General features: G+C 35.2%; 1 protein-coding gene across 1 annotated transcript; it reads right to left on the reverse strand.

Annotated features, from left to right (window-relative positions):
- Nucleotides 1-13469: 13469 nt before the first annotated feature.
- Nucleotides 13470-21097, reverse strand: LOC137715932 (protein transport protein SEC23 D-like). The gene is made up of 14 exons (XM_068455296.1): nt 20679-21097; nt 20461-20523; nt 19297-19350; nt 19023-19195; nt 18712-18898; nt 18418-18563; nt 18186-18340; nt 17347-17428; nt 17155-17270; nt 15870-15968; nt 15384-15507; nt 14760-15037; nt 14187-14401; nt 13470-14085 (listed from the first exon to the last, which is right to left on the reverse strand). Exons 1-14 carry the CDS (start codon nt 21004-21006, stop codon nt 13865-13867), a joined length of 2241 nt encoding a protein of 746 aa, XP_068311397.1. The 5' UTR covers nt 21007-21097; the 3' UTR covers nt 13470-13864.
- Between the last annotated feature and the right edge of the window lie 1466 nt (nt 21098-22563).

Below are 22563 nucleotides of genomic sequence, written 5' to 3' on the forward strand. Positions count from 1 at the left end.
CTTAATCTACCAATGACCATTTTGTAACTTTTCCATGTCCTATATAAACACCCTTCACTCCGTGAGATAACATGGACAAAAATATATGAATAACAATTGCTTATGTGTATCTGTATTATATTTTTCTTTCACTACCCCTTCTTGATATTGATCTTCAAAACTCACTTCTTTCTTAATCCATCGTTTTTCAAGTGTTATATTCATTTTATGTATTCATACCAAAGAAAGAATCGAGTTGTTCACTTGATCCAAGTATTGCGAGTGTATGCCTATGAGGATCTATCCTGGAGGGTAGAGCACCATAACCTATTACACTGAGACATTGTCTTAGAGGGATGAAAACTACTTTTAAGGACAATGATTGCATGCCTCAACCTAAAATATTGTTCTAATCAAGTAATGACGAAAAACGATTTCTACCCTACAAAAGATTTCCATAAAATTGGTCCTTGATTTTGTCCACAATCAATCATTTTGGTTATTTTTTAAAATTTCCATAAAACAAGGAGAAACTGACAACAATACCGTTAATTTTTGTCAAATCATTTTGGCCTATTGTTTATTATATTGAGGGTAATTTTTGTCAAATCATTTTGGCCTATTCTTCATCAGACATGGACACATGCGCAGTGCAGGAGGGTTCAATGCCAGCGATCTGGACACTGGAACACTATCATGTTTCAATACATCTGAAGTGTTGAATCACCACCTAGGCTAACTGCTTCATTTATTTATTGCCCGACCCCAATAGTAAATTAAACAAGGTTTATTTTGTATAAAATCAATAAAAAGTTACAATATTAATAATATGTCAACAATATTTATGTTACTTATAAATAGGTCAATTATGTAATGTGATACTTAAATGTTTTTAAAATAAATAAAAATTACAAAATCTGTCACTACAACTGGCCACACACTCCCTTTCTCATAGTTTTTATACTTTAAAATAAGTTCATACGACTGTTTTTTTACATTTGAATTCAGACATTGCGTTGCAGTGTCCATTTCCTAATTACACTTTTTCCATCACTCACATGTTCTTTTTACATTTGGATTCAGACATTGCGTTGCAGTGTCTGTTTCCTGGTTCTGTTTTTTACTTTTAGATTCAGACGCTGTGATGTAGTTTTCATTTTTTGGCTTTGTTTTTTACATTTGGATTCATACAATGTAGTGCAATGTCCATTTCCTAGTTCTAGTTTTTTTTTTTTTTTTTTTTTTTTTTTTTTTGTCTCAGAGAAAATTTATTAGATTCTAATTGAAATGTTTACATCTTCCGTCGGGATATTGAAAATAAAATATGGGCCAATATAATCCCATAAATAGACACCTCCATACTTGGATAAATAAGAGGCAACAACATGAGCGGCGTGGTTGCACTTCTGATGGGCATACGTGAACGTTGCATTTTGGAATGTTTGGGCATACGTGAACGTTGCATTTTGGAATGTTTGAGCAAGATTCCAGATGTCGTGAATCATACTCTCCAAAGATGCATCTGTTCCAGTTTCTTTATTGATCATATGCACGATTGTCTTTGCATCAGTTTCAATCTCAATAGAATGGATGCCTTCTTTTGCACATTCCTGCATCACTGCCCTCAACGCAGTAGCTTCAGCCATTTCATCAGAATGAGAGTACATGTCTCTCGATCCTCCTGCAGAGTGCAGCAGGCCAACAAAGTCCCTTATAATCCATCCTGCTCCATCTTCATGTGATTGTGGATTTCAAGCTACGTCACAATTCACTTTAAGTATCCCAAACTCTGGCCTTTTCCATCTCATCTTTATCCCTGCAATTTCAAGTTCAATGGTTCTTTTCCATTCCATCTGTAGTTATTGTGCTTCCTTATATTTCATACATTTGGATTCTGTTTGTCACATTTAGATTTAGACACTACAATGCAATGTCAGTTTTTTGCTTCCGTTTCGTTTCATTGAGTAGACTCCTCCATGTAAATGAAGAACACGAGAGAGAGAGAAAAAGAATGATAGAATATTCATGTTCTAACTAGTTATAATAGCTTAAAGCCCATACAACATTCATAGAGAGAAAAAGAGAAAGAAAGAGAAATGATAGAAGAGTTAAGTTCTAATTATTTAGAACTTAAAGCCCATATGACATTCATCAATGACCTCTGTTTAACTAATAAAAATACATTATTGATTAAATACAAAACAAAAATATGTCATTGATATATAGGAAAACAAATGAAAAGAGCTTGAAAACTTTGAGTTTTAACGAAAATGACAAAATAAAGGGTAAAGTGAATAGTACCATGATTGACTTTTTAGTGTAAAAATATGGTTTTTCATTAAAATGAACAGTACCGGGAGCTTTTTGTTAAAGTTCCCAATAGTTAAATAGTAAAATTTTTATTGATTGTTAGCTAAATTACCTATTAAATAATATGTATAAAGGAACTCAAACCGCTAGCAAAGCACAAAATGAACACAAGAAAACCAGAGATAAACAATCTATTATCATTTTCATAAAACAAGCCCCAACAAAAGTTCTAATTCATGGTAAAAATTTAATTGAGAGGTTACAATTGAAATCTGTTTAATGTAATTTATTTAAGGATAAATAACAAATTCCATGAGCAAAAATGTAAAGTTCGATTCAATTTTCACTTGACACTGTAAACTAACTACAAAATCACCATACGTTGGCACATATCCCACCTGTGGAAAACCTGCAGCACCATATCCTGCACCAAGACCAACATAGGCACCTCCAGCCGTACCATAAAAAATAAGAGAGCTAAGACAAAGAAGATCAATAGGTTGAAGAAACTTCTCCACCAATCCGGTTTGAGACCCTTCTTCTATAGGTTGGAGAAGCGACAACATGTCAAATTATATTATTTTTAAATTGTAACTAGCCTCTCTGCACGCACTAACGTGCGTGCAAGAGGCATTTTTGTATCACGGGCGCTACGCGCCCCTAAAGGTGTATTGTGTTAGTTTTTCCCATTGTAATTGTCAAGATATACTTTCAATGTATTGTGCAAAGAGGAACTTTTTTTTTTTTTTTATCATGCACGTCCTAAAAAGTTGTCATGTTTTTCATTTTCGCTTTGCGTAAAGCAATGATTTAAATGTTATTCATGCAATTGTCAAACAACATGGGATTTTGAATGCAAGTTCCTACCTAAAGTCCATGAACAATAGTAAGTAGATGTAAATAAAAATTAAAATAGAACTTAACGTTGTAAATAAAACATATTTAAGTTGTGTGTAAAATGCATGATTAAATCATTTAACGTGCGTGCGAGAGACATTTTTTTAATCACGGACGCATAGCACCCCTCAAGATGTTTCTCTGATTGTTTGTTTGTCATTGTAATTGTCAAGAGAGATTTTTAATTATCATGCACGTTCTAAGAATTTGTCAAGTTTTTTGTTTTCATTTTGCATGAAGTAATGTTTTATATATGTTGTTCCACTCCACCTCGCGAGAGGTTTTTTTTTTTTTTTTTTTTAATTACAGTGCAGCGCCTCTAAAAACGTCTTGCATTAGATGTTCTTCATTCTAATAGCTAAAGCTATACCGTTTACGTATTGTGGCTAATTAATTGCATTAATGTCCAAAGTCAAGCTAACTCCCTTTCATTCGTTTTTTATTTATTCACGTTTTGACTATTGATGGCATTGGCTTCCTCTAAATTTCAACACCAAGCAAACTTCTTGTTTTTGTTAGGCTCTTTTTTCTCTAACGTTTCAGTTACTCATTACTGAATTGCTTAACTATTTTTCTTTCTATTTTTTTCCTTCTTTTTAGTATTTCTTCTCCATAGGCAGTGCATCTCACAAACATGCAGGGAACCAAAAAAAAATAAAAAGGAACGAAAACCTAACAAAGAGGAAATTATTTATAATACATCCATGAAAATTAAAGAAAACCTTATAATATGTTTCAAAGACACGTTCGTAGTTACGAACATTAAAAATAAAATAAAATAAATCCATTCAGGAGTTAAATTTTCTTGCAACATGAGCGCCATGGTTGCCACCCATTTGTTTTCACGTGATGCTTCATGTTTTCATTGCGAATCTATAAACAATATGAGGAAATTAGAAGTCAAAACTATAAAATAAAAAAAAATAAAAAATAAAAACAAACAAACAAAGCATCATTATATAAGTAGAGAGTAATAACATGTACCTTTAAATTAGACAATTTACCCATAGCAACACTTTTACTCCAATTGCTTGAAGAAGACTGTAAATTAAGTATTTATTCAAGTTTGAGTTAAAAGTTTGTGATCACGTTTATGAAATAACTAATAATGTGATGTTGTACCTTAATCCTATGCTTCAACTTTTTCAATTTGAGCGAGGTATGATGCTTGTAGAACTGTTACAAAATTAAGTTTGAAATAGTTCAAACTAATATAACAGAATGTACTGCATACTTAACTATTAAAAAATGTTATTATACCTTATCTAGAAAAATTGTATGGTTACGATTAATCTTCTTCCTACACCCACATAATTGTCTAGTTAGAATATTCATGTGTTATAATTATGAATAATTAATTGGCAAACATATTATAAAGGAAGAATATTGTCAAAGATAGATAGGCATGGTAAGTAGGATTATACCTTATTTGTTGAACTTTTTTGTAGGTTCGTATGATGTGAGGAGTATTTGCATCTTTCATTTCTGCTAAAGCATTTTTCATGCGCCACCTATATGAAAAAGGTATATATAAGGTTCAACGTTTCCTCTCAAAATTTTATTTTATAAAAAAATTAAGAAGAAAGCTAATAAATACATACTGCTCATGCTTCTTTTTAAACTCTTTGAGAATTAGTTTGCTGAGTTCAACAGTTTTCACCCCAACAGAGATGCCCCAACCAGGCGAAAAAATAGAAACACGCCTGCTAGGTAACTCATTTTTAAGTGGTGCCATCTTCACTTTTAGTTGCATTTCTTGTAGAGTTCATACAAATAAACAAAATAAATAACTTTTGACACAACCAAAATAAATATGAAAAATGCACGACTTTTGGGCATATGTATAACATATGTCCCATTTGAGGACACCTTAAAATGCAATGCATATGTTAAAGAGCCTTTCTTAATCACGCGTACAATTAGTATTCAGAGATTGTCTATACTTAGTGTCTTCATATATGTACGTACAAATGTTTTTAAACCTTCTTACAATGCAACACGATAGTACTTTCTTTGCACGGTAAAATATAAAAAAAAAATTCACTAACAAACGTGTTAGAAAATGTCAAGGGCATAGAGACAATAATAGACGTCATCTCATGTACTAAATTGTCAAGCTTTTCTTACTGCTTGTGCTCAATGGAAATAAGAAGGATTCAATTATTCAATCGTCCAAATAATCTATTAACAAAAGGCACTTCAAAGCTTGTCTGGCATACATGCAATAATAGAACAATGACATACCATATTCTGCAACCAAAGGAATGGAGTCCAAAATTTTATACGTTGGGTCACAAATGAGTGTCATAAAGAATTCCAGTAAAAGACCACGAAAATCAAAGGGCAGCATTCTTTTTCTTCACTAAAGCACAAAACTACCATACAGTTCAATACATCAAATAAACCGAAATCCGCCAAAACTTTGCTATGTACATATAGAGTGAGATTAAGAAGGAAAAAAATGCTATCCTTAAATAATTTATTTTCCAAAAGAATTACCATTGTGTTTTGGTTTGCTTCTAAATTCCAAGCATGTAGCAACAATTAGAGCAGCAAACAATCTCCAATTTTCTTAGCACCAAAATGTAATTGACTTACACGTTCAACCTATCGAAACTAATTTCCGAAATCATAACCAAGTACAATATCACTTTCCGGTATTTTTACTACAAAATTACCAAAACATAACAAATTTGAGCTTCATATAATCACTGTAAACGCGTCCAAATTCGTATGATGCAAGGAGTTGTTGAAGGTTTGAATTCTTCTACAGCTTTTTTCATGCGCCACCTATATATTGAAGGTACATATAATGTTAGAATTTCTTATAACAAATTTAATAAAGAATTTAGAATACATATTGCTCGTGCTTCTTCTTTTTCCACTCTTTGAGAATCAGTTGGCTTAAATCAATAGTTTTTAATTCGACAGATATCTCCCAACCAGGTGTAAAAATGGAGGCACGTCTGTTTGGGATCTTATCAATAGGTAGTTCCTTCTCCATTTTTTTGTGGGTATTCTTGTAAATATCCTGAGAATGAAAACAAATAATTTTTTTAATTTCCATAGCACACGTATAAGACATCAAGGTAATCAAAATTGAAACTCATAATCTGACCAAAATTTAAAAATCGCACAATGAAAATTTCAAGAAGAAGTTTAAAAAACTAAAATTGACTTAGAAATACTAAATACAAACTCATATATACATCCTGAAAGCTGCAGTAGACCGCATCAAATTTATCACCTAAAAGATAAAAGCGTAAAAAAAAACCTAAAAACTGAAAAGGTAAATTTGGATTGAGATTTACCCAAAGTTACTCAAACCTTTGAACTTTGGAGCCTAATAGAATTGTCTTGACCCTATAACAAAAAGGAGAGAGAAAGATTAAGAAAATTGAAATAAAAAGCACCAAGATTTTAACCACAAAAGCTATAGCACATACGTTTCAAAGGCGAAAACCCATGGAAGTGAAAAGAAAGAAGCTTACACCCAGATTAATTTCCTTTTTACGCCTGGGGAGAGGGAGAGGGAGAGAGAGAAGAATGGCAAAGCAAAAAAAGCGAAAAATTTGAAAAAAAAAGAAGAAGAATGATGACTCAGACATTGCTTAAACCCGTTTTATCCCACGTTGGAGTGTGAGAGTCTGTAATATCAAGTAACAACTCTTGATAGCAATTACATAACTGAGGGGAAAATTAGAACATTTGAATTTGGATATGGGAAAATGAGTAGAAACAGAAAAAATGGGATTTTATGAACTGGGAATTTAGCGTTTGTAGTGGGCGAATTACACTCCTTTTTGAAAACTCAAAGCAACCTCTACCCCTTTCTTTCTCCCACGTTGGTTTCGTATATATCTATATATAAATATAGAATTTTGTGAGATATTAATTCTTTATATCACATTTTTAAATTTCTTAGATATTTTTTTGAATACAATTTTGTTAGATTAAAATTTTCTCCGAAAATAGAAGAGTGGAGTATTATATGACCTTTTTTTTTTAATTTTTCAATAAAACACAACTAATATTTCTAACACACTCACCACTGTTGAACGCAATATCATTTTTGCATTTATCTTCTGGTACGTGGGTTCTTGGTAGTTTTTGTTTCTACGGTTGTTCATGGTTCTCTCTGAATTTGGAACTGATGACACCATTTTGAACGTCCTTTTCATTTTACGCTTAGAAATTTTTTCCTTGGCTGAGCATATGAAGGGTATTGAAGTGAAATTTGTAAACTGCAAGTAACTGAATATGGGGAGTTACTGCTTGGTAGTGGGTAAAAATTTTGATCTAACGGAAGTTGAAATTGATTAAATAAAAGAAATTCAAGGAGAGAAGAATGATATGATATGTAGGATTCTCCCACGTTGGTTGGTTTCTTATTTTTTAATATGTTTTTGTGAGATATTAATATCTCTCCCTCCTAAAATAGAGGAGGCACGGGCCTTTATTTTTTTCCAAATAAAACAAATTTTGAATTTACAGTTTTATTTGAATGAGGTATCTGGAGAGGATCCTCAATCTTATAAACGTGGTGTTTTTAATTATTTTAATGTTTTTTATTGATTTTTTATTATTAAGAGAGAAAATCATCCGGAATTATAGGTGGCAAGTGCAACGTGTAGATGGAGTGGAGTGAAATTCATGCGGTTTTAACTGTTTGTATTTACCATTTGTCTCTTTTTCCGCAAAACTTCTTCTCTTTACAGCTTAACCCACGTGGTTTTAATCCTTTTTTTTTTATTATTTCAGTTTTTTTTATGACAAATTACCCTTGTGAATTTGTTTCTACTATTTTCAGCGCGTTTTGATTTTTTTTTTTGTTTTGGGGGTTTTTTTGTCCAAAACTTTTTGATGAAGCTTTGAGACACCAAATTCTCATTCTTGCTTTCCAACTGCGCTCCATAACTGCTAACTGTTAGAGGATAATTATCATGATTTTTTTAATTACGATATTTTGTTTCCAATAGAGTTTCTGATAAGTTAAATTCTTTTTTACGTTTTTGTCCTTGATTTTGGGATTTTTTGGACTTTGATTGTGAAGGAAACAAAGGGACTTTCTTGGCATTTCCGAATGCTTCACCAAACTTGCCTTCTCCCTTTATATATATAGATTATTTCAGTTTTTTTTATGACAAATTACCCTTGTGAATTTGTTTCTACTATTTTCAGCGCGTTTTGATTTTTTTTTGTTTTGGGGGTTTTTTTGTCCAAAACTTTTTGATGAAGCTTTGAGACACCAAATTCTCATTCTTGCTTTCCAACTGCTCTCCATAACTGCTAACTTTTAGAGGATAATTATCATGATTTTTTTAATTACCATATTTTGTTTCCAATAGAGTTTCTGATAAGTTAAATTCTTTTTTACGTTTTTATCCTTGATTTTGGGATTTTTTGGACTTTGATTATGAAGGAAACAAAGGGACTTTCTTGGCATTTCCGAATGCTTCACTAAACTGGCCTTCTCCCTTTATATATATAGATACATATGAATTTCTATTATGATTAATAACAAATTTCTTAACATTTTTTTTTTCAGGACGGTTCTAAGTTCTTGGAGATCAACATGTTCATGGAAATTTATGTTCGACCCGGCAATAAGATGATTGAGTATCTCCATGTAAGTTTATGTGAGACCTTGTGGAACGAACAGTTTCGTCAGTTAAACAAGGACGCAATGAAATTCTTGCCGGGGGATGGGGAATGTGCGATACCTTGACACTATTGCCTCCTCTTCTTCCCGAATGACCTTGGGACGGGTTGTCATGTTGACATGCAAGTTGAGGACCTGTAGCGGCAACTTGCAGCTAGGGCAATCAGATGACCAAGATATTACATGCCCTCTAGTTGTCTGGCTTTTGATTCCCCATGCCACCATTTGCCTTTTTTTTTGTTCATGCAATTGTTTACTTCTTAACCTTCGTCGCCCCAAGTTTTGACGCGACGAAACTGCTTTACACGACAAACTTGTTTTTCTTGCGTAAGCTGTTTTCTGTAATAGTGGTGGCCTACCAAATTCACACATTTTTATTTTTTTGAACAAACGATATTATTAACACTAAGTGGAGAAAGAGGAATACTAGTAGATTGTAGTACTAAGTGACCACTTAATAATTTTTAGCAAGGAGAAAAGAATCAGCTCTTAAAGGCTCCTAGCTTTAATTACTATTTTTAAATAACTTTTTAAATAAATAAAAAAAACTCCATTTCTATTGGTATTTATTATGACTCTCTAAATGAAATGGTACGGGTTCTACCCATTTTACTTACTTCAAATCTAAAGCAACATGAACTGCAGAACAAAATCAAATAATACACACACACACACACACACACACATACATACATACACATATATATATATATATATATATATATATATATTAATTTATTTTGTTGCAGCTTAGTGGGATTTGTTCTTAGTAGCACCTGCCATTTTCACAATAAAATAATGCTAACTGAACATAAGAAATTATAATGTACATGATATAACCTTGAAAAGAAAGATTTTTATCAATTATTTGGTACAAAGATCTGTACTATGTATGCCGCTATAGTTGCCAACAAATTAATCAATAATTCAATAATATAGTATATAACCCTACTGCAGTAGTCTTCATATATAATTCTTCACTTGTTTTTCCCAGATTTCCTCTTGTCCCTTCCTAGCACACTATGATTATTTGGCGGATACGAGCCTCCATCACTTTGAGAATGACTGCGACGACGAAGATTTCTTCTTGTCCCTTCTTAGAGCACTCTGAGCATTTCGCGGATACAAGCCTCCCCCACTCTGAGAAGATGACTTGGCGGACGAAGATCTCTTCTTGTCCCTTCCTAGAACACTCTGAGCATTTGGCGGATTCGAATCTCCACCAGAAGACATAGTTGCTAATGGTCAGCTTAATTAAACTTGTTCACAGAAGGTATAAAAATGAGATCGAGAGTTGTGGCTTTTACATGGAATGTTGGAATTTATAGGGAGGGACGTTAGGGTTCATATCTTGCAGTTTGGTTTCGACGGAAGTACCAAGAATTTAGAGTAACCTAACCGCATAAGTAAACACAATTTATTTTGTTTAATTGTAATTCCTTTTTCTATATTTCCAGCTCCATGCTGGGTGGTCGGTGAGATGAATTGGTTCTTAGGCCGCCGTGTACAACGCAGTTATGAAGAAATCTTTGACGGTGTTTTGATTGCGCATGCATGTGATTGCTTGGGGATTTCTCCTCCTGTATCATACACACATATTCTTGGAAAATGAGAACAAGTTTTTTACTAGGATCCTTCTTATATTAATTAAGTTAATACATGGATATTTACTCTATATATGGGAAATTTCTGTTAAAATCTTTTCTATCCATTGTAAATTTCTGATGTTTCTCTGTGATAGAATTTTCTTCTCTCTCTTTCTGTGTGTATATCCGTGTGTATATATATTGACTTTCAACCATTTAAGAAAATGAAGAGAAAGGCTTGCACATGTAATCGAAACACACAAAAGAATTATCATATTGTATGCGGTCTCAGATTTCATATTTCACAACAAATGTTGGCCTGCAAAAAAATAATCTTCCTCGAAACAGATCCACACCGATGCATATCTTAAGAGGTGCCGTGTAGTATAGGTATGGAAAGTAAAACAGCAAATAAAGACTTCCATTAAGAACCATATATATCCAAATGATATTCTAAACAGGTTTAATTTTCATTTTTTTACAAATCTGACACACCATCCTAACTGTTGTAATCTTCTACTTCAATTTTTTTTTATACAACATGGTGGAGACATCAACTTGTTAATTCCGAGATTCAATTCTAAGACTTCTCACTTACAAATAAAGAAGTTACCACTAGATCGTAGTATATAATTCCAAAATTCCAAGTAGCTAATTAATTTAAATTCCAAAACTTGATCAGTCTCACTTTCTTTGTATTTTCTGGGAATACATTGAGGTTGAATTAATTTGAATACTATCATGGCCGTAAAATTGACATCATCTTGAAAATTTATGCAATCACTTGTGATAGTAGTTTTTGTGTAGTGCTACACGAGCACTGCAAATAAAACTGCTACTTTCAAATTTTTGACGTTTGGCCCTTTCTCTTTTAAAATAAGGCCCTTCATTTTCACTCGCTTCATACAAGCTACAAGTTCGTGTAATGTTTAGAAAGCAGTAATGATAATTGCTGAAGTCATTGTTAGCTAAAAATTTAGGTTAATGGTTGTAGACAATCGATGTTTATGTGGTTACGTATTCTTCATTTGTATTTGTAAGTGAGGGTTCACTACAACGCTTACATTTATTATTAAATTTGCTATGATATTTGTATTTGTAACTCATCATGCCACCCATTCCTGTGGAGCTTCGAGGATTAATTTGCTATGATATTTAAGTGGAAATTACACGGTTAATGTCAAAACGTGTTGACCATTTATATATATACACAAAAACGTGGTTCTACAGGCCGTACGTTTTCAGTTCTCATTGTTGCAGCTAGGAAACTATATACTGGATTTCGTGTGCCATTAACATGCCTAATTTTTTGTTTATTCTTCTTCTTCCTCGGCAGGCACCTCCTTTCTGATCGCGAACACGTATTTCGGATTTGTAAATGGTCCGTCGGTCTTACCTACCGATCAATCCCTTTTTTGTGTTTCTCGGAAAAATATGAGAAATTGTGCAGCAACTTACTGCATGCAGGCCCTTGATGATTTCTTTCTTCTTTCTTAACTAGGCAACGGATATGGATGCATGTACACACATATGCATGCACGGAGAGCATGTAGATTAAGATATGAGCCCTGCATCCATTGGCATAAAGAGGGGCGCGTAGGACTTCATATGCGGGTTATCCCATGTAATTAGGGAAAGTGTTAAATTATTTGTTGACCTATACTAAAGAAGTTCTAAATTATTTTGATACATCATAAATACATATATAATGTTTTTTTTTTTTTTTTTTTTCTTGTCAATTAGAGATTTGCCAACAAAGTCCAAACGGCCAACGGATAAAGATTTTGTATATGCAGGTAGACCAGCTGCCTAAAAAATGAGAAAGGTACAAATGAGACGTCACGACTCAATGTGTTTACATACAACAGACATCAACCCAAATGGTATAGAGGTCTGTCAAACTATCAAAGAGATGGAAAAAAGGCCTACTTCCAACAATACCGATATTGTCCCCAACTTCTTAATTACCACTTGCACGGTTCAACAAGTATGGAGTTTTATCACAAAAGGCATCGGTGTTAGTTGGTGTATTTATGATATTTAAACTCTTCTTCCTCTAGCCGATGTGGGATATCCAACACACCCACTCATATGGGACCCAATTAGTGGGTCAAACGTGGGAGATGCACACATCGTCAACAATGTAGAGCCAAAAGGACTCACACAACAGCAGGGTCAAAGGGACCCACCATCATCGCGTGAGGCCAAGGGGATCCACCCATCACGTGGGTGTACAAGCCCACTTTCTGGTTCTAATACAAAGTTAAATTATTGAAGAGACGGGCCAAAAGCCTACTTCCAACAATACCTATATTGTCCACAACTTGTTAATTACGACCTACACAGTTTGACATGCGTGGGGTTTTATCACAAAAGGCCTTGGTATTAGTTGGAGTGGGATTAAAATGTTTAAACTCTTAAATTTCTTTTCCTCTAGCCAACGTGGGAGATCTACACATAGACAACCACGTGAAACCAAATTGTGCTCATATCTTTTATTAGTTGGAGTGCATATAGTAAATATTGCCCGTTACTATTCCTTGCAAATTACATTTTTGAGAGCTAAATTGTGCTCGTCTTTTATTAACTCTTCATGATTGGGGATGACCTTATAACAAATGTTTCATTATAATATATAGACCAAAAGTTAATTAACATCACAAATTACCCAAAGATCCTCTCACCCAAAAAATCAAAATCATATGACAATTAGATTAAATAGTAGTCATTTCAATGCTTCTTTACGGGACTATATTCGCCCATTTATTCGCTATATATAAACATCTTTAATAGTTTTAAATTTAATCTAATCCTTCGCAAACATAACACACACACACACACACACACACACACATATATATATATATGAGCCACAATAAAGTGGCTAATTGATTGTCAAAAAGTAGGTCCCCCGATCATTGAACTTTCAACAGTTTTCTGAACCCGAGTCATGCAATTTCCAATTCCTGTTAGTGGTCATCGCATTGGCTGAGCACATTTTCAAAGAAAACAGTTAAAAGTTGTTCTACAAGGAATGAACAAAACATTCAACTTTTCACCACTGAGGATTAAGGAATGTATAACAAAACTTTCATGAAAACTACATGGTTCTAAATCCAAGCAATGGAAAACGCAAAAGCAACTTTTACCATTCATATTTTCATGATTTGACCAGAAAATGTTGAGCTCTTAACTGCCTGCAACTATCTTTTACAACAACTAGGTAAATGTGATTTCTGGGTAATTTGTACCACGCACGGTCCTCTCGAATAAAAGAGAATTAGAAACCCTCGCTACAGTTGGTCCAACCAGCAGAATAAACATTCTCAATGTCGATGGCCACACAGAGCTTTAAACGAGCTGTCAGTAGACTCCGTACCAACAACTTTCTGTGATTTAAGCACCCCCTTCCTGTACCTTGTGATTAAATTCAGATACCAGACTTCATGTATTCTAGCACACTCTGCGTAACATCCTCCAGAAAGGAAACAAAACCCATAACGCTCGTTATACCGCTTCCATCAACGTCCTGTTCCTCGATAAGATAATTCTCGAAAGGTGTGGCATCGTCCTGCCCTCCTCTTATAAATAGCAGTTTGGGGGTGATGCATCTCTCTTCCTTCAAATTGTTGATCACAGTCCGCAACAAACCTAATAGATGTCTTACGTCATGAGAAAAGCACTGCCAGATTCCTTCAAATTAGATAACCACCTATATGCTAAGAAGCTTCTGGAAATGATATATAACTTACAATCATGAGGTGGAGGAAAAGGAAGTGAAGGGTCTGCCGTTGAGGAATAGAACACAATCAGAGCCGTAAATGCATCAAGGAAAAATATAGGACTACCACTGGTAATCAGTGCTGCACGACTCAGTGAATGGCGTGGGTATGCTTGTTTGTCCGGAGTAGAATAGGAGGTCAGCACTGGATACACGGCACGATGAAGTGAACTTGGTTCCAGTGCACTGCACAAAGTTTCCACAAAAGAAAATTGAAAAGTTTATGCTTCATCAGAAGTGAGAAGAGAACAAGTAAGTTTTCAAGCATCAAATGCAGTAATATATATGTACTGCAGGAAGAATTTCAATCTTCTTTGAACACAAAAATACATAAGACAAGACGGGGAATCAAATAATTAAAAAAAAATTTTTGTTTGTTTTTCAGACAATAGACATTGTCCTGTCACACAAAATAGGCATAAGAATATGATGATGCATAAGAAGTGAAAAAGAAAACCATGTTCCATAACTTAATCTTATAGTTCAAACCCAGTAACAAAATCCCTGAAAACATTTTAGTAATATCAATATGTTCATCAAATACCTGAAAAGGCACTGCAGGTAGATTCGGTAGTCCGGATGAACACCTTCTTCATGAAAACGGAGCAGAGGATTTCGAAGCAATGCAAAAACCAAGCGGGGCAAAGACTGCAGTTCTGGACATTGTGTGAATGCAACATCAATCTGAGCAGTTCCTGCACTTCCATTATTGTATTGAATTAGTTTATACGCTTCATTGTATTGAGCTGTTAGGATCACAAGCCAATCATGAAGCAATATTCTGCCTTCCCGAACTCCTTGCTCCAAAGAGGCTAGTATAACCTATAGAACAAAACATCTGCCGGTGAGAAATGCTAAGTGATAAGAACAAAGAATTTTTTAACTTTTAGTAGTTTCTAGACGCATCAATAATAATGCTCAAGAGTCCTATTCCACAACATGCCCAAATTTTTTAAAGTGTGTGTTATACTATCACCAAATATTTATCTGTTTCTCCATTGAGAATTCTATTAACCATACAGTTTAAGTTTATGGAATTAACAACACATTAGAGCAAAGGTTAAGCAACTGAACCCAACATCAAGTTAATTCACGCCAGGCAGTAATTTATTAGTAATCATATAAAGGACAATATGACAATCTAAGGCACAGAACTGGTGGTGTATACCTTGTGAACAAGCAGTGACAGGATTACTTCAGGATCAACACTGTCGTAGAGTTCATTCATATTTTGGGCAACTCCACATTGTAATGTTCGGATCCTTAGTCGTCGTTTAAGGGAATACTTGCCTCTACAAAAAAATTAGCAGGCTCAGCCAAAAGTAAATATTAAATGTTAGATTTCAATAAGTGATCATAATTGCAAGTTGGCAGGGGCAACACACAAAGAAAAAAAATTATGGAGGGGAGACAATAAATATTAGATGAAAAGGCTCAATTATTGAAAATTGGCATCAATCAGATGCAAGCATGAGAGAAGTAACTTCTAAGTTCTATAAACATACTTAGGTTAAATAACTATTTGACACCCAATTCAATGTAAGTATATAGACAAAATGCAATGTAATGTTGAATTAAAAAAGCAAGATAAGTTCTGTGGTGGTAAGATGATTACAAATTTAAGAACATAGGCTGTCTGTAAATCTAACCATACCTACTTGAGGACACGGATGTTGAATCGGAGAGCTCCTTAGGAGGCATTACAACAGTGTATTGAAATGCAATCTGTATAATAGGAGGCTCTGATCCATGTCTGCAAAATACAATAGTGAACCCAGGATTGGATTAGAATGCACATCACACAAGCACGGATTTATATCCGTAAATGATAGCAATCAGTAATATTCTGGCCAATAATTAAGAGCTACAACGTGCAACAGATGCTTGGTAAAATTCATAGTATTTGAAAGTAGCATTCACTCTTCTATATATGATTAAGCTGTATTGCTTTAATGGTTGCCAAGCTGATTGATAATTAATCTTTCACCGAAAATAAAGGGAAGAGAAGACAGCCAGCTTCGGAAGAGAGAATGGGGGAGGAGCATGGCAGGCGGAGGGGAGGATTTTTTTTTTTTTTTTTTTTTTTTTTTTTTTTTGGGGGGGTGTGGGGGGGTGGTGGGTGGGGAGGTGGGGGGTGTGGAATGCAGAAGTACAGAAGGAAGGGAGGGAGCATGGCAGGAGGAGGGGAACAGCAGCAGGAGGAAGGAGATCTTTTACTCTCTTTTTTCACAAAAAGAAAAAGCTCATTTACTGAAATCCCTTCAGAAATATTTAATTGGTTATAATTTATGGATTTTGAGTCAATTGAGCAATTGAGGAAAGCAGCAGCAGGAGGGAGGAATATTTCCTCCCCATACTTATTAAAGTTTCTCTAGAAATATTTCATTGCTTGTAATGAAATATTAAAATTTTATAGACCTAATTTCAGTGTGCCCATATTTTGTAATTACTTCATGTTCTCTCAAAACTTAATTGACTACGAGCATAGAAAAATCTAGAATACTTGACATAGTAACTAACAAGGATCTTTAACTAAACAAATTTTTGAGGTAGAGAACTGGAGAGTTGGTATGCAAAGCACTGATCAATTAGTAAAACTCTCCCACACAAATGATGGAGGTGGGGGCTGTGGTTTGGGGAAACATGTGTTTTCAGAGATCTTTAAGGTAAGCAGACCAAGAAACTAGAATTCGTGGACCATGCTACAACTTTAGTAAAAGAAAATAGCAACTAGAATATGAGTTTCACAAAACTCAAAGTCAAAGTCAAATGAAAGCTCAAAGTCAAATGAAAGCTATCAAGAATCATTTGTTTCATAAACAAACACCACTGAGGATCCTTGGTATCACAAAACTCAAAGTCAAATGAAAGCTATCAAGAATCATTTGTGTTTAGCCAAAATAAAGATGCCCTGATGGCCATCTGAGGAATATACTTACTTTGCAAATCCCTTGGTGTCTTCAAACTCAAAGTCATAAGCATATGTCGCATAAGAATCACAACAGATAATGTGTTGAACATTCTCATACTGTGGATCCGGAAAGAAATGACCATACTGCAAAATAAACAAACGATATACAATAAGAAAATGATAAAATTGTAACTCTAAAATGAAACGACAAGACACTCACAGAGTGGCCAGTTTTGAATTCAGATGAGGTCCTCAATCGCAGTACACAACCAAAAGCATATGGCCGACTTAGCATTCGGTACCTGCAAATAATGCATAAGACAATCATCATAACCTAGAAATTCGAACGACTACTCTCTACAATATTAAGAATTGATGAAAATCTATATTGTTTGTCATTTATTTTATGGATGAAGAAAGCCACTGTATCAAATGTATTGATAAAACGTGTTTAGTTATATAGATAATAAACATAAGTCGTCCATCAAATTATTCAAAATATTTAAAACCCAAGGTGTCATCTCCAATTTACATAATCACACACCAACATGTATGCAAGTCAAAATAATACCAGAGTATTTTCTGAGGTATGCTCACATGAGAAAGGGAAATGCTAGGGAGATTAAATTTGTGGACAAAATTTGCAAACTAAATGATGTGTCACCAATAGAAATAAGTATGTGTATCAACGCTTAAGTACTAATCCAATCATCAGCTTCCACGTCATTTACGTTACAAAATTTTGTTTACAACTTTGGTCTCCCTAGCATTACCTGAATGAGAAATATGGGGAAGAGTTTGAGAGGCATTTTGGGATTTTGGGGCCTGATGGGCTCAAGGCTTATGATCTTATTTTCAACTAAAAAAGAAAAAACAACTATTTGTAACATTTTAAGGCCCATTTTGTGCAATATTTACACAGAGGGAGGCAGGCCTTGTGGGTTGTGTTGTCCGTGCTTGAAGCATGCCAGATTAAGACTATTATTTAATTTGATTTGAAGCATGCCAGATTGGGCTGTTGTCAAACTAATACCACCGTATTTTCTGAGGTATACTCACATGTCCTGAGGAAGAGTTGAGTCATCAGTGTTCGAATATAAATACAATGAGCCTCCACTGTCTACACTTAGAAACTTCAAAGACGCCAAATCTGTATACTCATTTGTAACAGCAAAAATGTCCACGCAAACACCTGCTTGAACAGCAACAGCAGCCTGTAAAATATGTCAATGCTTACGTTTCCAAAAAAATCCTCAGCATACAGTAACAAAGATACGGAAGATTAAACTACCAGATCTCTGTAGAATGGTGTCTGCTCAGGAAGCAATGCACGGTCCGCATCCTCTCCCTTACTAGCATATTGTTCACCATACCGTCTTGTATCTAGTTGCCCAGCTCCATAATCAGGAGGACCAGACAAAAAGGCAAAGACTCTACCTGCAGTTACATTCAAAGGAGGAGACAACAACCTACGTCATGATTTTACATCGTCTGATGACATGAAGAAGATTTGAAACACTACTCATAGGTATGGTTGTTGGACCAAATATTACAGTTTTATTAGCTACGAAATTCATCTCCTCACCTAATGCAAATGTACTTCCATACTCAGATCCAAGGTAGTTCAAAAGTGCTTCCATTGCCACCCCAAACCCTCGCCCACCCATCAAAACACCATCAATTCCTTGACCAGCTGCTGTAGTTCTCTCCCATGAAGTTGTTGGTCTGAGCGTTTCAAGTGCAGATCCAATACGGTCCTTACAAGTTTCCACCTGGAAGGAAGTTACTGAATTTAGCTAACAAACCAAAAATATATATACCGCCGTGAATTTGGGTGCAGAGAAATATATTGCACAAAAAGAAAATAAAAGTCATTAAACATAGTGGCTGACATACTGGAGCCAAAAACTGTAACAATGGCATGACATCTTCAAGCTCAATTGGTAGGGTACCGTCTGTTTCCGGTGGAATGAAAACATTCTTTACAACTGGTATAGGTCCTTGAACATCATACAACCCTAATTTGTGGCTAAAAGTAGCAAGACCAAAGAGAGAACCAGGCCCAAGAGCTGTAAAAAGAAGATTGAATGAGCGAATTTAGTTGTCAAGTACAGCATCATGAAGAAATGTAAAAAATAAAATCTATTTCAAGTAGCAATTATCAACCAACCTTCCAAGGAGGCCAGCAATGCACTTTTAATAAGTTCCAAAAATTCTTCTGAAGCTGAAGTAAAATCCACAAAACATAAATGTCACTGATTTGAAAATAAATAACCAATTTAAAAATAAATTAACATCTCAAGAAGAGAATCCACAGATTAGAAGCACAAAAGATACATGGCCAGAAGATCTTTCTCATATTGTAACTCTTTAACTAGATCTAAAGGCTTTGATTTTTGAAGAACTCAAAGCCAAGTGAAGGACACATTGGATTAGATATGATACAACTAACTATTTCCTATACAAGGATGGAGTCCAAGGATTTCCTCATCCCTGTGGCCCAACCAAAAACATTGAAACTATCAACATCGACCACAATGTCAATATCACCGACAATGTGCTTACATTTCCATTCCAGATGCAACTACAATGCTTGAAGACTTAAATTAATGTTCCTTGTCAATTCCAAATGGTCTCCTACAAATATAAGTGTTTTTTAATCATCTATATTAAAGTGCTTGAGAATTTTTTGCTTAGGTGGCAAGCATGGAAGAATGATGCAAACAAAACGCACATAAAGCCGTTAAATCTCAAAGATCCAAGTATCGAATTAAGTTCTCCAAAGTTCATATGTATAGCCTTGGAAATACAGTCATGTGAGGCCTTCAAATAATACCCTTCAAAATAAGCATCTTGAAGTACATAATTGTTAATTTAACATGAAATGAACCAGATGGTGGCAATCCAAACATGGTTCAAGAGTCAACACCCTCACCAATATCCAAACCTGAACAGCACCTTTCTAAGTCATGAAAAGGTAACAGTAATCGAAAGAAAATCTTTTTTGGCTCTAGTGACATGTGTACTCATGACATTAAACTTCGAATTCTATATCCTAGAATAAAGCAGAGACATATCAACCATTACGAGAAATTACAGCATCCAAAACAAAGCACAGAAATGAGTTGGACCGAACCTAATTGGATACCAATTCTCATTGTCAACAACAACAACGCAGCCCAACGACATGACTAGAAATCATCAACCTTATTTCGAGGAAAATTATCCCAAATTATACATATGAATGGCCATTATCCAATGTGATCAACTGCAATCATCCAATACATACATTACAACTTCCTCCAAATGAATGACCAATACTTCAACCACTTACAGGACAAATCAATGACCGCAACGTAAACCGGGCGAGGTTGCATTACTTCATCCGACTCTTCTACTGCACAATAAACCGAGCGAAAATAACAAAAAGAATATAAATTAGCACTGAAAACAAATAAAAATAAAAACATAAATTACTTCGGCTTTGTGTTCATTTTCTCAGCAATCAAACAGAAAATTAAATCATAAGAAAAGTGTGGGAAATTGACCAACCAGGAAGCTCCAGATCTACGAACGAGGACATCATTTCGGGGCAGGACTGAGGGTGCGAGTATCGAGCAATGGCCTGAGACGAAAGCCCCTGAGGGTTTCCGCACAGGGCACAGTTCCACGACCACTGATCCAGCTCGCAGAACGTGTTGAAATACGCCCAGCAGTTCTCGCACCTCGGCAGCAGCTGGCCGTCCGATCCGTATGCCGGCGACTGGCCGTTCTCGTCCTTCGTCGCGAACGGCGTCACCGAAACGCCCCATGGGATGCCTGAGCTCTCGTGGGCCCCGGCGTCGATCGGAAACCGCGACACGGAGGCTCGGACCGCCATACAGAGAGCGGGGTGTGGTGATTTTCGGGTTTTTCTTTTTTTTAATTTTCTTTTTTGGGGATTTTCTCGGGAAACAAACGGCGGATGAGAAGTAGGATGGGTGCACGTTAGCTGACTGCTGGTTATGCCACGTCGTGAACCAGTGGTTATGTGCCAACTAGCAAGATGTTTGCTGATTTGGCATATTAGCTCCCATGCCACGTCATGGAAAGGTCCGGCCCGGTCCACCTTCAAAACTTCCTTTTTTTTTTTTTTTTTTTTTTTTGGTGTTTTGGTAACTTCAAAACTTCTTTGGCCAGGCCTAGCTTAGGGCAGTTTCACTGTGGAAAAGGTCGCCAAGGCTATTTAATATTTAATCCACCTCAGTGAATAGTAACTATCCTTAGTGAATAGCAACTGCATTTTGCATCTCTATCCGTACATCGAATAGCCTTGGTAATAGGCAATAAAATATTAGTATTTTTTTATTTATAAAATAATACAAAATAATTTAATTTGTAATTTCGGATAAGATTTTTAATCGTTTTCGTTGCGTCACGTGTCATTATCCGAAAAGACAATTATTGGTGATGAATTTCGATAAGATTTTTATCCAATGTTGTCGTGCCACGTGTCGTTACCTTTTCAGAATCGTTGATGATAGATTTCTGATAAGATTTTTAACCAATCACGTTGCACCACGTGTTACAATCTGTTTACAATATTTGAGGATAGATTTCGACCAGATTTTTAACGAATGACAGCATGCCACATGGCATTATTTACAACCTAATCCTTTATGAATTCTCCATATAATCCACCATCCATCCTCAGAAATCTCACACCAATTTTTTGAAGATCTGTATCATTATTCATAGTTTTTGCTTCCTTCTTCACCAAATCAAAATCTGTATCATTATTCATAGCTTCTGCTTCCTTCTTCACCAAAATCAAAATCTGTATCATTATTCATAATTTCTGCTTCCTTCTTACAGTATCTTCTTCTTCAAGGATGATGTGGAAAATCGATTAGCAAGAGGAAGAATTGTTTAACCAATTAGAAGGAATGTTCAATCTCCAGGTGGCCCAAAATGAGAGGGAAGAGGATGATGAGTGTAGAAGGAAAGATAACGAAGCAAGAATGGGCAGAGCGTCACATTCCCGTCGAGTCATCCAAGTTGTGAGTCAGATCTGCAGGCCTAGCCGTTCCGGAAACCTTGATAGAAGCAGGCAACAACGAGGTATGGAAGTCTTGGACGATTATTTTGTCCATAATAGGGCATTCCCTGATACGTACTTTAGACATCGTTTTAGAATGGAATGACATTTGTTCAACAAAATCATGATTGTTGTTTGCAACCAAGATTCTTACTTTGTGCAAAAGAATGATGCTTTTGGTGTTATGAGTCTCTTTCCTGAGCAAAAAATTATTGTTGCCTTGCGGATGCTTGCATATGGAGCATCTGCAGACCAAGTGGATGAGATACGAAGATGGGGAAATCAACCATTCTTGAGTCCCTGATGAGGTGTTGCGGAGCAATCAAATCTATCTACACCGCAAAATACCTTCAGAGACCT

The sequence above is a fragment of the Pyrus communis genome, chromosome 14 (assembly GCF_963583255.1).
Source record: "Pyrus communis chromosome 14, drPyrComm1.1, whole genome shotgun sequence".
Lineage (NCBI taxonomy): Eukaryota > Viridiplantae > Streptophyta > Magnoliopsida > Rosales > Rosaceae > Pyrus > Pyrus communis.

Coding starts and splice junctions, on each gene's coding strand:
- LOC137715932 (XM_068455296.1), bottom strand. CDS start 21,006: ATGGCGGTCCGAGCCTCCGTGTCGCGGTTTCCGATCGACGCCGGGGCC. Junction 20,524..20,678: donor CGTAGATCTGGAGCTTCCTG/GTTGGTCAATTT, acceptor TTTATTGTGCAG/TAGAAGAGTCGGATGAAGTA. Junction 19,351..20,460: donor TGCGGTCATTGATTTGTCCT/GTAAGTGGTTGA, acceptor ATTTTACTTCAG/CTTCAGAAGAATTTTTGGAA.